We start from the raw sequence: 15,363 nt of genomic DNA, 5'->3' as shown, positions 1-15,363 counted from the left end.
TGGAATTTTTACCTTATTAATGGGGTTGGGACCATCAGTTGTGTTGTGCAGAAGTCAGGTTGATAGACAGCCGACAGCCCTATTGGACAATTGTTATAATTCATATCATGGCAAGAACCAATCAGCTAAGAGAAACGAGTGGCCATCATTACTTTAACAAATGAAGGGCAGTCAGTCCATAAAATTGCAAAAACTTTGAATGTGTCCCCAAGTGCAGTTGCAAAAACCACCAAGCGCTACAACGAAACTGGCTCACATGAGGACCGTCCCAGGAAAGGAAGACCAAGAGTCACCTCTGCTGCTGAGGATAAGTTCATCCGAGTCACCAGCCTCAGAAATCAAGTTAACAGCAGCTCAGATTAGAGACCAGATGAATGCCACACAGAGTTCTAGCAGCAGACACATCTCTAGAACAACTGCTAAGAGGAGACTGTGCTAATCAGGCCTTCATGGTCAAGTAGCTGCTAGGAAACCACTGCTAAGGAGAGGCAACAAGCAGAAGAGATTTGTTTGGGCCAAGAAACACAAGGAATGGACATTAGACCAGTGGAAATCTGTGCTTTGGTCTGATGAGTCCAAATTTGAGATCTTTGGTTCCAACTGCCATGTCTTTGTGCGACGCAGAAAAGGTAAACAGATGGATTCTACATGCCTGGTTCCCACCGTGAAGCATGGTGGAGGAGGTGTGATGGTGTGGGGGTGCTTTGCTGGTGACACTGTTGGGGATTTATTCAAAATTGAAGGCATATTGAACCTGCATGGCTACCACAGCATCCTGCAGCAACATGCCATCCCATCCGGTTTGCGTTTAGTTGGACCATAATTTATTTTTCAACAGGACAATGACCCCAAACACACCTCCAGGCTGTGTAAGGGCTATTTGACCAAGAAGGACAGTGATGGAGTGCTGCGCCAGATGACCTGGCCTCCACAGTCACCGGACCTGAACCCAATCGAAATGCTTTGGGGTGAGCTGGACCGCAGAGTGAAGACAAAAGGGCCACAAGTGCTAAGCATCTCTGGGAACTCCTTCAAGACTGTTGGAAAACCATTTCAGGTGACTACCTCTTGAAGCTCATCAAGAGAATGCCAAGAGTGTGCAAAGCAGTAATCACAGCAAAGGGTGGCTACTTTGAGGAACTAAAATATAAGGCATGTTTTCAGTTATTTCACACTTTTTTGTTAAGTACATAATTCCATATGTGTTCATTCATAGTTTTCATTCCTTCAATGAGAATTTACAATGTAAATAAATGAAAATAAAGGAAACTCACTGAATGAAGTGTGTCCAAACTTTTAGCCTGTACTGTAGGTGTAGACTTCAGGGGGGATGCAGGGGATATGTCTCCCCCCAATATTTACAAGACGTAGATTTTTGTCCCTCAAAAACTATGAAAAACCCATACCTGAAAAGAGGTAAAAATATCCATTGAGGGGGCGCAAAACACTTATGTAAAAATAGAACCGTGTGAAATTAAAGAAAACAACAGGAAGTGAAAAATAATGATAGATTTATGTAGATTTAAACTTTGGAGCTTCTGGCTTTAACAAGGTCTCATTAACACATCCTGAAACACACACACAAGCTTTGAACAATAAAGGAGAATAATCAATTCCTTTACATAAAGACATTTGCACCATAGATTGTTGCATCAAAATTCACCAGAATGCAGGAAATCAAGTGTTTGACAGACAATATTTTATGAAGGATGACCCCCAGAAAAAAATGTCTGATTAAATTACAGTTAACTGTAAACATGTTCATGATTACATTGGTAGTTAGATGTGAACATTTTCTGTAAAAGGCTAGGTAATATGTTGAATGATATTTAATTTATTAACATTTTTTCTCCCCAGTGGGGATAAAAAGAACTGAGCAGAGCCAAAGATATGTAGACCAGAAAGGGGGAAATCACATCACTCCGGCAAATCACACCCTGATCATATGGTTGTGGATACAAAAGTGTTCCAGTACTGGAAATATAAAATAAATTTCATACAAAAATCTGAGTAGGGTTCCAACATAACCGTGCAATGCAAAGAATGTTTGCCAGCTGTCAAAATGTCGATGTCCAAAAAAAAAGTCATGTTATTAAGTCAACCTGGGTAGACATAATTAAATAAATTACAGGCATCTATATATTGTCTAGAACTCGATGAAGGAAGTATTCAGATACTTTACTTAAGTAAAAGTACTAATACCACACTATAACCATACTTTGTTACAAATAAAAGTCCTGCATTAAAAATGTTACTTAAGTAAAAGTGGAAGAATCATCATAAAAATCTACTTAAAGTATTAAAAGTAAAGAAGAATCCTCCCATTGTAGAAAGTGTAAAGGATCCAACCAGTTGTGTGTTTAATGGTCTCGTCATCTCAGCTGGACTTGTAGCCGTTATATTGTTGGCTAGTTTACTTTAGAATCAAACATCAGATTTTATTAACTACATGTGTTCTGTGTGCAGAAATCTTAATGTGTAAAGTTAACTAGTAACTAAAGCTGTAACTGATGAATATAGTCGTGTAACTAGTAACTAAAGCTGTCAGATGAATGAAGTGGAGTAAAATTACAATATTTCTCTCTGAAATGTAGCAGAGTAGAAGTAGAAAGTGGCATAAAAAGAAAAGACTCAAGTAGAGCAAAAGTAACTCAACATTTGGACAGTACAGTACTGGAGTAAATGTACTTAGTTCCATTCCACCACTGGTCTAGACAAAGACATTCTAATAAATTACTAGTGTTTCATTCATTTTTGACAGTATTATTATTATTATTATAATATATATATTACAATCCTGCATTTGCTTGGCAATTCCATTGACCGGGGTCGACTTAATACAATAACGGAGTGTCTATTTGCACCCCCGGTACGAATAGCCTCGGCCACACAGCTGAGCTATTCACACCCTGTAACGTAACAACAAAAACACGTTAATCACGTGCACCGAATTCATGGAGGACGTTCATCTTCCATGACCGCAGAAACTGGCAAGAAAGGAAAGTTTTGTCTCTAAAGTTTATAAGAATTGAATTTCTAGCGGAAAATTGATACTACAGTTGCGCTTTCTGTCTTCAGTGAAAGCATACAATCGTTTGTTAGTTAGTAACTATTTTTTGTATACAGTATGGTTATATTAGTTTATTTTAAGAGTAAAATTTGTAAAAGTATTGGGGTCTTGTATAAAGTTAAAGATGTTTTAGATTATTCAACGTTGCTTATGTTGTACAATTCCTTAATACTCCCATATTTTGGATACTACACAGAAGTCTGGAGTAATACATACCCTACTAACACAAAACCTCTGTTTTTGTTACAGATAAAAGCATTAAGGATTATCAACAAGACAGGCTACAGAGAACACGCTAATATTTTATTTATAAAATCTGGACTTCTAAAATTCAAAGATTTGGTTAATTGGAAGATTTTGATTTTTATGTAGAAAGCTAAGCAGAGTTTTGCCTATGGTTTTACAAAATTTATTTACTCCTGTATCAGATGAAGATGGCCATAGAAGGCAATATCATTTTAAAACTTTTTTCGCACGTACTACACAAAAACAGAGGTGTTTGTCTATTTACAGAGTTAAATTGTGGAACACCTTGGACTATGAACTGAAGTGCTGCAAAAGTGTTTGTAAATTTAAGAATTTGTATAAGAAAAAAATAAGGAATGTTATAAGAAAAATGATGACTAACACGCTTAAAATGACGATAATTAAATGTAAAGATAGGTAGTACTGATAATTTTTGGTGTTTGGGGTGAGGATTGGGGTTGATTCACTCATGAAGCAGTTGTTTTTTGTTTCTTATTTATTCATTTATTTTTTTTGATATGCAAAAATAAGTACCATAAGATTTTTCTTCTTCCTGTTCCTTTTTTTCCATTCATGCATGTTATGAATGAATGAATAAACTACATACTGAATAAACGCCTGGTTACCTAGCAACCAAGTCTTGAAGACAGCTGTCTGACTTTCTGTAAGAACTGCTAGGTGAGTGGTTAGGACACTGTGCTTTGGTTTGGGAGACTGGAGTTTGATTCCCCTGTGAGGGGATCTTGTTTTTTTAATTTTGGATTGGATAATTTGCACGTGATTGCGCAAGTCAGAGCGCAAGTTTTTTGCAGGGTGGTAGAGGAAGACCATAGACTGTATATTATTATTAATATTAACAGTCTATGGGGAATATGCCTGCTCTGATTGGGTTGGTTAGGTTTAGGCAAGAGGAGTGTGATTCGTTATGGTTAGGGTAAGAAAGTCCGGGCGATAATATTCCAAAAAGGTGTAATACATGAGTAGTTTGGATAACTGTGTGTTAATATATGCCAAGGTACTGTAAATGCACAGGGGTGCAAATAGCATATATTGATATTTGTACCAGACAGGGTATTAATAGAACACATGCTGTGTGCACCGACGGGGTACGAATAACATTCATTTCTAATTGCACCATAGTACGAATAGCATACACAGCTAATTGTACACTTTAAATAATTACACACCCATTTAGTTATGTCCACTTATTTCTTATTTTTAACTGAACAAGCTTATACAAGTTGTGGATTTTGAACTAAACTTTAAGAGTTTTTGGTAAACTTGTCCTCGACTATTTGAATTTTTTGTCATATATGTATGTGTTGATTGAACTTGGGTATGTAAGTTAAGTTATCAGTTGAAAAAAGCGTGTGTGTGTGTGTTGCAACAAAAAAAGAGTTGCCTTTCGAGTTTAAAATAACGGGACTTCTTCCACAGCAAAGTTAAAGCATGGACACAATAAATTAAATATACACCGCGGATAAGTGATGTATTCAAATTTCAAATAAAATATAACACATGTTGTGGAAAACAAAGCACTAGTGCCACCGGCGGAGGGAGTACCTGTCAACGGCTTGTGAATCGAGGCGGAGCGAGCAATGCGCCATCCTGCATCCTCCTTAGTTGGTTCTACTTTCTGTCTGAGCGGAGAGCTTAACGGTAGCGCAAGAAGGTGAGTGTAATTCATGTTTTTAGTCAAATAGTTTACTATTACCTTAGGCATTGTAGTGTAATAACATTGTTAACTTAATTTACGTCAACTTTTTAATGGCGTGAAATGGCTAAATTTGTGTCTTTGACGAGCAGTTACCCTCCCCACCCAACATCATCAGTCACCCTTTTTCATGCTTTGGATATAAAGTAACAAATTAGTTGCCAATTTGTAAATTTATAACGTAACGTCAATATTAGTTTATTTCATACAGCACCAAAACCTGACACCCCTAAAGTCACCAACCGAATACGAGGTAGCTAACATTAGCTAGCTATTTAGCTAGTGCGCAGGCATCCACTAATATTAGTGGTAAAGTTGAACATAGTCTAGGATCAAAGTAACATTGTTGTTACTGTAATGTTACCCGTGCTTTGTTGCTCTCTGTTTTTTTTTATTTTGACCATAACGTAGCTAAATTAATTAAAATTCTATAGTGGATTTTATGTTGACAATTACTTTGGAAAATGCAGCGCAGTTGAGGATGAGGATAGCAGGTGAGGGACTTAACTTTGAGCAGACATTGTTTTTGTTTCCACTTTTTAGCAGGATTATCCAAACACCTGTTTAACAAGCAGTGACTTTGCTCCCTCTGCAGTCAACGAGCTGGAGCTGCCTCTATGGCACACACACACACAGAGCTTTCCATGTCTTTATTAACTTAAAACCAACCTCTACAAGTAAAAAATACTTGTGACTATTTAGCTATTTACCATAGACGGTATACTTATAGGCTGAGACAGCCAGTCGTTCCTCCCTTTACCAGCGTTGTGTGTGTTCACAATAGCAGCACAGAGAGCGACTTTGAGTCTATGAAAAGCGCTATATAAATTCAATTTATTAGAGGGGATGACAAAGGTGAGCATCATAGATGCCACAGTTTAATGGAAACCAGTACAGCAGTAGGCATAGTAGCACTGTATGCTTAGACTCTACATCAAGGAGATAGTATAGGAATGATAGGGTTAGGCAACTATTGTACAGTTGGAGATTGTAGTCTAGATTGAACATTCATCTTTGAGACAGTTCTTTTGGTGATACTGTTCTGTATTTTGTCTAGTTTATAATGTAATACAATTAAATAAGAATCAACAGTTTGCAAGAAAAACAGCAGCTACACTAACATAACTAAACCCAAACTGAACAATTTAATAATCATAAAGATCATAATTTGAGCCGAGTAGTTGCTTTATATATTTGTTTAAGTATAAATTAGAGATCCACTGTTAGGAAGAATGTATTGGACAATCATTTCTGTCAACTAAAAAAATTATTTTCTCATGTCAGTAAGTAAAAATAACCATTACTAACATTAGACAAAATGTAGCAAATCCTCAGAATGTGGAAGCTAGAACTAGGGAAAGTCGTGCAGCTTTGCTTCACAATCACTTTATCATAGAAAATACATTTAAAAAACAACTAACATTTTAAAAGATGAATCATTAAGCATTTATGAAATAACTATATGGGTTAATATTTTGTAACACATTGTATTAACTTTTTTATCTTGTTTTATTTTAACAGATTTCAGTGAGTAACTGATGTCCAGTTGATGAAGTGGAAATGTAAGTTTTGAATGTTTTCCTCCAATGACCAAAGAAGAATAATAAAGCATTACAAAAAGCGTCATGGACATCATCGGAGGTGTTCAGGCTTTGTCTATATTTATGAAGACTGTTTGAACACATTTCAAACCCAAAACGAACTTAAAAATCATTTGAAAGACCATGCAATTGAAGGACTTAAAATTGTAATTGTATTATGCTGTGATTTGTGCACATTCTCAGAGCCCAGTAACATTAACAAATATTTTGCTCATTTGAAGACTCATATGAAGAACAGGGAATCAGTTAAATGTCCATTTGTGGGTTGCACTTTCAAGTCTAGTGTACTGTCAACATGTACTGCTCATAAAAGTCGCTGTCATAAGTTTTCCACCCTAAATAGTTTAAGACCAGAGCTTTGTTTAGACCTTACACTCACAAATGAAGTTATAGAAGAAGATTCTGTCTCTCATAGGGAGGTATTACCTTCATATGACACTGTACATGAGGATGCACCTGCCCTTGATAATGGAGAGTCTATTAAAAATCAGTTGGCATCTTTGTTTCTCTGCATGCAAACAATTTTGCATGTTTCAAATTCAGCCATACAGGAAGTAGTTGATGAGTTATTTGACATTGGGGAAACTGCTCATCAAAATCTCAAGAAAATAATAGAGAAAGTTCTGTAGGAAAACAACTATGTAGCTGATGCCTCTGTTGTAACTTCACTGTCTGATGAAATCCAATCTTTCAACCCACTCAGATTTCTTTCAAGGCAGGGACCTTTGGGGACCGAGCATAAAAGGCATTCATTTAATAGAAATAACTTTACAGTTATTGAACCAGTTGAGTATGTGTTAAATGAACAAGAGAAAAAACATTCATTTGTTTATGTTCCTATTTTAAATTTGTTAAGAAAGTTACTGGAAAGACGTGAGATTCTTCAGACATTACAGAGATCCAAAGAACAGGAAGGTCAGTACCGTTCATATCAAGATGGTGAATACTTTAAGGAAAACAAACTTTTCACTGCAGAATTGAGTATACCTCTTGGCTTATACATAGACGATTTTGAAATTTGTAATCCATTAGGGACTTCCAAAATGAAACACAAAGTGTGTGGCATATATTGGGTGATAGCCAATTTACCCATAAGACTTAGATCAGCATTATCATCAATTTATGTAGCCATATTGTGCAAAACTTTGGTTTTGGAGCCACTGATTTGAGATCTTCAGCATTTAGAGACAACAGGTGTATTTGTACAAACACTTGGATCCTATATCAAAGGTACTGTTTTGTATGTGTCTGCAGATAACTTGGGTGCACACTCACTTGCTGGATACCAAGAGTCTTTCAATGTTGAAAAATTCTGCAGATTGTGTCTGCCTAACCATGTAGATATTCAGCAGCATGATGTCAGAAGTGGGACTTTTACTTTAAGAACACCAGATTTGTATGATGAAGCTGTTAATGTGCTTAAAGGAACACGCCGACTTATTGGGAATTTAGCTTATTCACCATAACCCCCAGAGTTAGACAAGTCAATACGTACCCTTCTCATCTCCGTGCGTGCTGTAATTCTGTCTGACGGCTCCAGCAGCATCAGGCCAGCACAGAACATGCAGGTGAATGGTTCCAGTAATCCTACTGCTCAGAATAAGTGACAAAATAACTCCAACATGTTCCTATTTACATGTTGTGATTTATAGAGTCACAGCGTGTACAAAAAACAACGTAACATGAGACACAGCCGTCTTCAAACTGTAAACAAACCGGGAACTTTATTCTCAGGCGGAAGAATATAGTACTTGGGTGGAGTGATATGCTCGCAGCAAGCATGTCTGAGAATATAGTTCCCGGTTTGTTTACTGTTAGAAGATGGCTGTGTCTCATGTTACGTTGTTTTTTGTACACGCTGTGACTCTACAAATCACAACATGTAAATAGGAACAAGTTGGCGTTATTTTGTCACTTTTGTCACAATTGGGAGCAGTAGGCTAGTTGGAACCAGTTACCTGCAGGATCTGTGCTGGGCTAGGCTAATGCTGGAGCCGTCAGACAGCGTTACAGCATGCATGGAGATGAGAAGGGTATGTAAGGACTTGTCTAACTCTGGGGGTTACGGTGAATAAGATAAATTCCCAATAAGTCGGCGTGTTCCTTTAAGACAACTGATGCCTCCTGTGTTGATGGTTTGAAGAAAGACTGTCCTTTAACAAGACTTGTCCACTTTCATCCTGCAAAGGGGTTTCCACCTGATTTTCTGCACAATTTGTTGGAAGGAATTGTACCTGTGGAACTCTGCCTATGTTTGTCAGATCTGATTGCTAAAAGGTATTTTACATTGAACGAACTTAACGATAGAATTGCATAATTTCCCTTTGACAAAATTAACAGACCTCAGACAATACATACAAACTTTTCAAAAAATGGAACTATAGGTGGCAATGGACACGAAAACTGGGCGCTTCTGAGATTTCTTCCATTGTTGATTGGTCACTGTATTCCAGAGAGTGAAAAAACGTGGTCCTTGAGTTGAAAGACATTGTGGAGCTGTTATCCAGCTCCACATTCACAACAGAAACTCTGTGCTACCTACAAGCCAAAATCTCTGACCACAGACAGTTGCTTTTAGAAATATTTTCTGGTACTAAGTTACGCTCTAAGCATCATTATCTTGAACATTATCCTGTGCTGATCAAGAAATTTGGTCCACTAATTGAGTTCTGGACAATAAGATTTGAGGCAAAACATTCATTCTTTAAAAAGGTTGTTCGTGATGCAGGTAACTTCAAAAATATTCTGCACACTTTGGCCACAAGACATCAACTGATGTTGGCATATTATTTAGAGATGCCATCTATTTTCAAGCCAAGCATTGGGACTTGGAGAGTATCAGTTGTGTCTGTGGGCATCTTAGATCCTGCTATCAGAGAAGCTATATGGAATAAGTTTGAAGGTGTTTCACTCACCTGCATTGCTTATTTAAATGGGACAAAATATTCGGTAACACTTTACTTGACAGTACCGACATAACCATGACATGACACTGTCATAACTATGACATGACACTGTCGTGAATGTGTCATAAACCTTATAAACAAGTCATAAACGTTTATGACTTCTGTCATTAAGTGTAATTCGGTTTTTGTCATGACAAGTTGACATTGTTTGGCTTGTCTTGATTATGAGACATTAATCAAAGTGATATTACCAGAAGTTGTCTTGGTCATGACAAGTTGACATTAAATTAGTTTGGGATGTCTTTGTAATGACAACTTGACATTAACCAGGATGACATTACCAGAGGATGTCTTTGTCATGACAACTTGACATAAACAGAAATTCACCTCTTTTTGTATTCATGACATTTTGACCTAATGATCATTATAATTAGAGAGCACAAGATTAGAGACCAATTCTAGCACTTTTTCAGATAGATGTCTGACAGGAAATTTCACACAACTGGGTGTCATGACACTGTTATGACAGTGTAACTAATAAATATTTTGACCTCAAGTAGTGGTACCAATTGTATTTGTCAGTAAGCTATCATTGACAGGACTTGCTGTCATGACAACATTATGACAGTGTAACTGATACATATTTTGACCTCAAGTAAAGTGGCACCAATTGTATTTGTCATTAAGATATCATAGATACAACTTGCTGTCATGACAACATTATGACAGTGTAACGAAAACATTCTTTGACCTCAAGTAAAGTGGTAACATTTTAATTGGTCATTAAGATATCATAGATAAGACTTGCTGTCATTACCACATTATGACAGTTTAACTAATACATATTTTGACCTCAAGTAAAGTGGTACCTATTGTATTTGTCATTAAGATATCATAGATAAGACTTGCTGTCATTACCACATTATAACAGTGTAACTAATATATATTTTGACCTCAAGTAAAGTGGTTCCAATTGTATTTGTCATTAAGATATCATAGATAAGACCTGCTGTCATGACAACATTCTGACAGTGTAACGAAAACATTCTCTGACCTCAAGTAAAGTGGTAACATTTTTATTTGTCATTAAGATATCATAGAAAAGACTTGCTGTCATTACCACATTATTACAGTGTAACGAATACATTCCTTGACCTCAAGTGGTACCAGTTGTATTTGTCATTAAGATATCATAGATAAGACTTGCTGTCATTACCACATTATGACAGTGTAACGAATACATTCTTTGACCTCAAGTGATGCCAATTGTATTTGTCATTAATATATCATAAATAAGACTTGCTGTCATGAAAACTTTGTGACAGTGTAACTAATACATATTTTGACCTCAAGTGGTACCAATTCTATTTGTCGCTAAGATATCATAGATAAGACTTGTTGTCATGACAACATTATGACAGTGTAACTAATACATATTTTGACCTCAAGTAAAGTGGTATCAATTGTATTTGTCATTAAGGTATCATGGGTAAGACTTGTTGTCATGACAACATTATGACAGTGTAACGAAAACATTCTTTGACCTCAAGTAAAGTGGTAACATTTTAATTGGTCATTAAGATATCATAGAAAAGACTTGCTGTCATTACCACATTATTACAGTGTAACAAATACATTCTTTGACCTCAAGTGATGCCAATTGTATTTGTCATTAATATATCATAAATAAGACTTGCTGTCATGACAACATTGTGACAGTGTAACTAATACATATTTTGACCTCAAGTGGTACCAATTCTATTTGTCACTAAGATATCATAGATAAGACTTGTTGTCATGACAACATTATGACAGTGTAACTAATACATATTTTGACCTCAAGTAAAGTGGTATCAATTGTATTTGTCATTAAGGTATCATGGGTAAGACTTGTTGTCATGACAACATTATGACCGTGTAACAAAAACATTCTTTGACCTCAAGTAAAGTGGTAACATTTATATTTGTCATTAAGATATTATAGATAAGACTTGCTGTCATTACCACATCATGACAGTGTAACAAATACATTCTTTGACCTCAAGTAAAGTGGTATTAATATACACAGAAATATGGCATACATACAGATAAACTAACCTCAAAAGGAAAAAAATAAAAGTGTGCACACAAAAGAAACCCTTTTCAGTTCTATGAGCTCAATTGTTCTTTGATGACAAGAGTTCAGAGATGTTCAACATTGGGGCCCATATGAGTTTGGTTTCCGTTTGTCCTTCCACCATGAAGAATGAATCAAGGGAAATCCATCTACGTTCAGAGTCTCAATCCTGAACTGGGAATCTCTAAACCCTGGAAGTCTCTGGGATGTGAAGAATCGATGTGATTCAATATCCCTGTGTGGACTGGGCCTCCCCTGCGTAGCCTTTTCACCTCCTCCACCTGTAGATAAGGCCAAAAATGTCTCTCAATTACTATTCAGTAATAAAATCTATTGCTTAGGCTACAATGAAAATAAAATAAGGTCATATTTCAGTTAACCCCTATTGAAATATCTAAACCTCTATTCAGTTTGTACAACCGTTCTTAAATTTCTTCTCTTAGGTATCAAACGTATATAAATCCCTTTCATGTACCAAAAGCACATTTATATTAATAGGCAACCTTTATACAAACAATACATTTCTAATTCAAGTTGTATGGAACCTTAGTAACATTAACACTATTCTAAATATAATTGCATAAATTGCATGTAAACATCTTTCAAATTGTATAGTGTAGAACTGAAAAGGGTTTCTTTTGTGTGCACACTTTATTTTTTCGGTTAGTTTATCTGTATGTATGCCATATTTCTGTGTATATTAATACCACTTTACTTGAGGTCAAAGAATGTATTTGTTACACTGTCATGATGTGGTAATGACAGCAAGTCTTATCTATGATATCTTAATGACAAATAAAAATGTTAACACCTTACTTGAGGTCAAATAATGTTTTCTTTACACTGTCATAATGTTGTCATGACAGCAAATCTTATCTATGATATCTTACTGACAAATACAATTGGTAACACTTGAGGTCAAAATATGTATTAGTTACACTGTCATAATGTTGTCATGACAGCAAATCTTATCTATGATATCTTACTGACAAATACAATTGGTAACACTTGAGGTCAAAATATGTATTAGTTACACTGTCATAATGTTGTCATGACAACAAGTCTTATCCATGATATCTTAATGACAAATAAAAATGTTGCCACTTTACTTGAAAGAATGTTTTCGTTACACTGTCATAATGTGGTAATGACAGCAAGTCTTATCTATATCTTAATGACAAATACAATTGGTAACACTTGAGGTCAAAATATGTATTAGTTACACTGTCATAATGTTGTCATGACAGCAAGTCCTGTCTATGATATCTTAATGACAAATATAATTGGTACCACTTTACTTGAGGTCAAAATATGTATTAGTTACACTGTCATAATGTTGTCAGGACAGCAAGTCTTATCTATGATATCTTAATGACAAATACAATTGGTACCACTTTACTTGAGGTCAAAGAATGTATTTGTTACACTGTCATAATGTGGTAATGACAGCAAGTATTATCTATGATATCTTAATGACATAAAAATGTTACCACTTTACTTGAAAGAATGTTTTCGTAACACTGTCATAATGTTGTAATGACAGCAGGTCTTATCTATGATATCTTAATGACAAATACAATTGGTAACACTTTACTTGAGGTCAAAATATGTATTAGTTACACTGTCATAATGTTGTCATGACAGCAAGTCCTATCAATGATATCTTACTGACAAATACAATTGGTACCACTACTTGAGGTCAAAATATTTATTAGTTACACTGTCATAATGTTGTCATGACAGCAAGTCCTATCAATGATATCTTACTGACAAATACAATTGGTACCACTACTTGAGGTCAAAATATTTATTAGTTACACTGTCATAACAGTGTCATGACACCCAGTTGTGTGAAATTTCCTGAAGCATCTAAGGTGTTTCCAGCTTTCCAAACGGGACCCTGCAGTAACTGTGGTTGTTGATCCTGACATGACCACATCCCCCTTGCTGCATTCCCCTTTTAAGGAAAGCTACTCATCTCTCCAAGGACATTCATGTTACATTAAGGTAATGTTTGAGAAAGGGAGGACTGTCTTACATTCAAAAACACTCTTAATCTTTGGAACAGGATACTGACTGCTGGACCAATGCACATGCATACAGCATACACATTTTTATTGTACACATTTTTTACAGTACCTGCTGTTAACTTTTTTCTTAGATTCATTTTCAAACACTATTTTCTGTAAATGTTTTTTTCTTGTTTGTTCTGTGTTTCAGCTGTTGCTGCTTCCTCACGGTTGCTTCTCCGAGTAATTGTCTCACCTCAGGAAATAAGGCGCGTCACCCTACAGAATTTTCCCACCTCTGTTGATGAGCTATGTGTTGTACTGCGCAACAGTCTGGCCCTCCGAAGAACCTTCATCCTACAGTTTGAAGATCCAGACTTTGGGAATGAGCTCTGCAATTTGACAGACATAAAAGAACTACAAATGGAACGAGCCACACTGAAAGTTGTGTTTACCTTTTCTGAACCAGTTTCTGACTCAACATTAGATACTGCAAGCATTGGATCCCCAAGTAGTTCTGATTCAGCAGAGTGGCCTGACCCTTTTGTCATTCCAGCTTTTTCACATGATGTTGATCTTCAGCTGAGGGCAGCAAATGATGCTCATGCCAAAGATGGAACTGTGATGGTCATCTCAAAGAGTGTGAAGAGTGACATACTGGATAGACTAGCTGATGTCATATCCAAAATCACGGCTTATCCAAGTAAAGACCACTATGAAAGTGTAGCCAAAGCTCTTGTTGCAAAGCACCCTTGTTTCATGGAGCCAGGGTCGGGTAAAGGATGGTATTGCTGGGTATTCAGCTTGAGATTCATTTATGTCTACTAAAACTAGGATTCTCGTTTAATATTACATTAGTAATGTGCATACTACTAATCTAATTACTTTAGTGTGCAGGACACAAACCAAAACAAAAGAACTGCTGCCCTACTCGGTCTTACCTGCTATCTTTCAGAGGATTCTTCCAACATAATCAGGATGTGTGATGTAAGTGACATTGTATTTACACATTTCACAGTATACAGTTAAATACAGTACACTTTATGTTGAAATGTGATTCAGGTAAAAGCACACTAATTCATACTACAATACTGAAATTATTTTTCAAAATAATCCCTGTGATAATAATACACATACTGTGTGTGTGTGTGTGTATATATATATATATATATATATATATATATATATATATATATATATATATATATATAGTTTTGCAAACACCATAAAATCCTGACATTGACAGGATTTCCATAGGCCTTTAAAACGTCAAATGTAAAAATCTGCAAACTTAGTTGCTTTTCGGCGAAAATCGCCGTTTTGAATGGGAAAATGTCATCCATGTGAATTGTTTAGATTCTGAGAGTTTTTATTTAGGGGGGAGGGGTCCGAGCCCCAGTGACTTAATGATCGTTATCTACCGGACCGAATAGTAACACAGATTTCAGTGCCTTATTTAGGTGCCACTTAAATGCCTGCACTTCTCTCTGATGCTCTGAAAACGGATGTTACAGGCAACAGAAACATCGCTGCATGTGACGCTAGTTAACACTATACTCGACAGCAGCTAACGTTAGCCTAATGCTAGCTAGTAGCTGGAGTAAACACGGTTACAATGATGACATCTAACGCTAAACGGTGTAAAGACTGTATTTCACTATAGAGGATTCCGACACCAGGATATAACAATCTGCAGCTGCT

At 36.2% G+C, this 15,363-nt stretch overlaps 1 protein-coding gene across 4 annotated transcripts; it reads left to right on the top strand.

The window, feature by feature from the left end:
- Positions 1 to 4,913: 4,913 nt before the first annotated feature.
- Positions 4,914 to 14,728, top strand: LOC114564679 (uncharacterized). Of its 4 annotated transcripts, none has more exons than XR_003693813.1 (3): positions 4,914 to 4,988; positions 6,552 to 6,592; positions 7,492 to 7,659. XR_003693813.1 is itself a non-coding variant. In XM_028592170.1 (3 exons), the coding sequence occupies exons 2-3, from the start codon at positions 6,580 to 6,582 to the stop codon at positions 14,488 to 14,490; spliced, it is 630 nt and encodes a 209-aa protein (XP_028447971.1). In that variant the 5' UTR covers positions 4,914 to 4,988; positions 6,552 to 6,579; the 3' UTR covers positions 14,491 to 14,728. The 4 variants fall into 4 exon arrangements, 1 of the variants encoding a protein (XP_028447971.1); XR_003693811.1 differs by having other exon boundaries at positions 7,488 to 7,659; XM_028592170.1 differs by lacking the exon at positions 7,492 to 7,659 and adding an exon at positions 13,874 to 14,728.
- Positions 14,729 to 15,363: the final 635 nt, after the last annotated feature.

Source organism: Perca flavescens, chromosome 11, assembly GCF_004354835.1.
Source record: "Perca flavescens isolate YP-PL-M2 chromosome 11, PFLA_1.0, whole genome shotgun sequence".
Taxonomy (NCBI): Eukaryota; Metazoa; Chordata; class Actinopteri; order Perciformes; family Percidae; genus Perca; species Perca flavescens.
The sequence above is the reverse complement of the archived record's forward strand: the minus strand, read 5'-3'. Positions and strand labels throughout refer to the sequence as shown.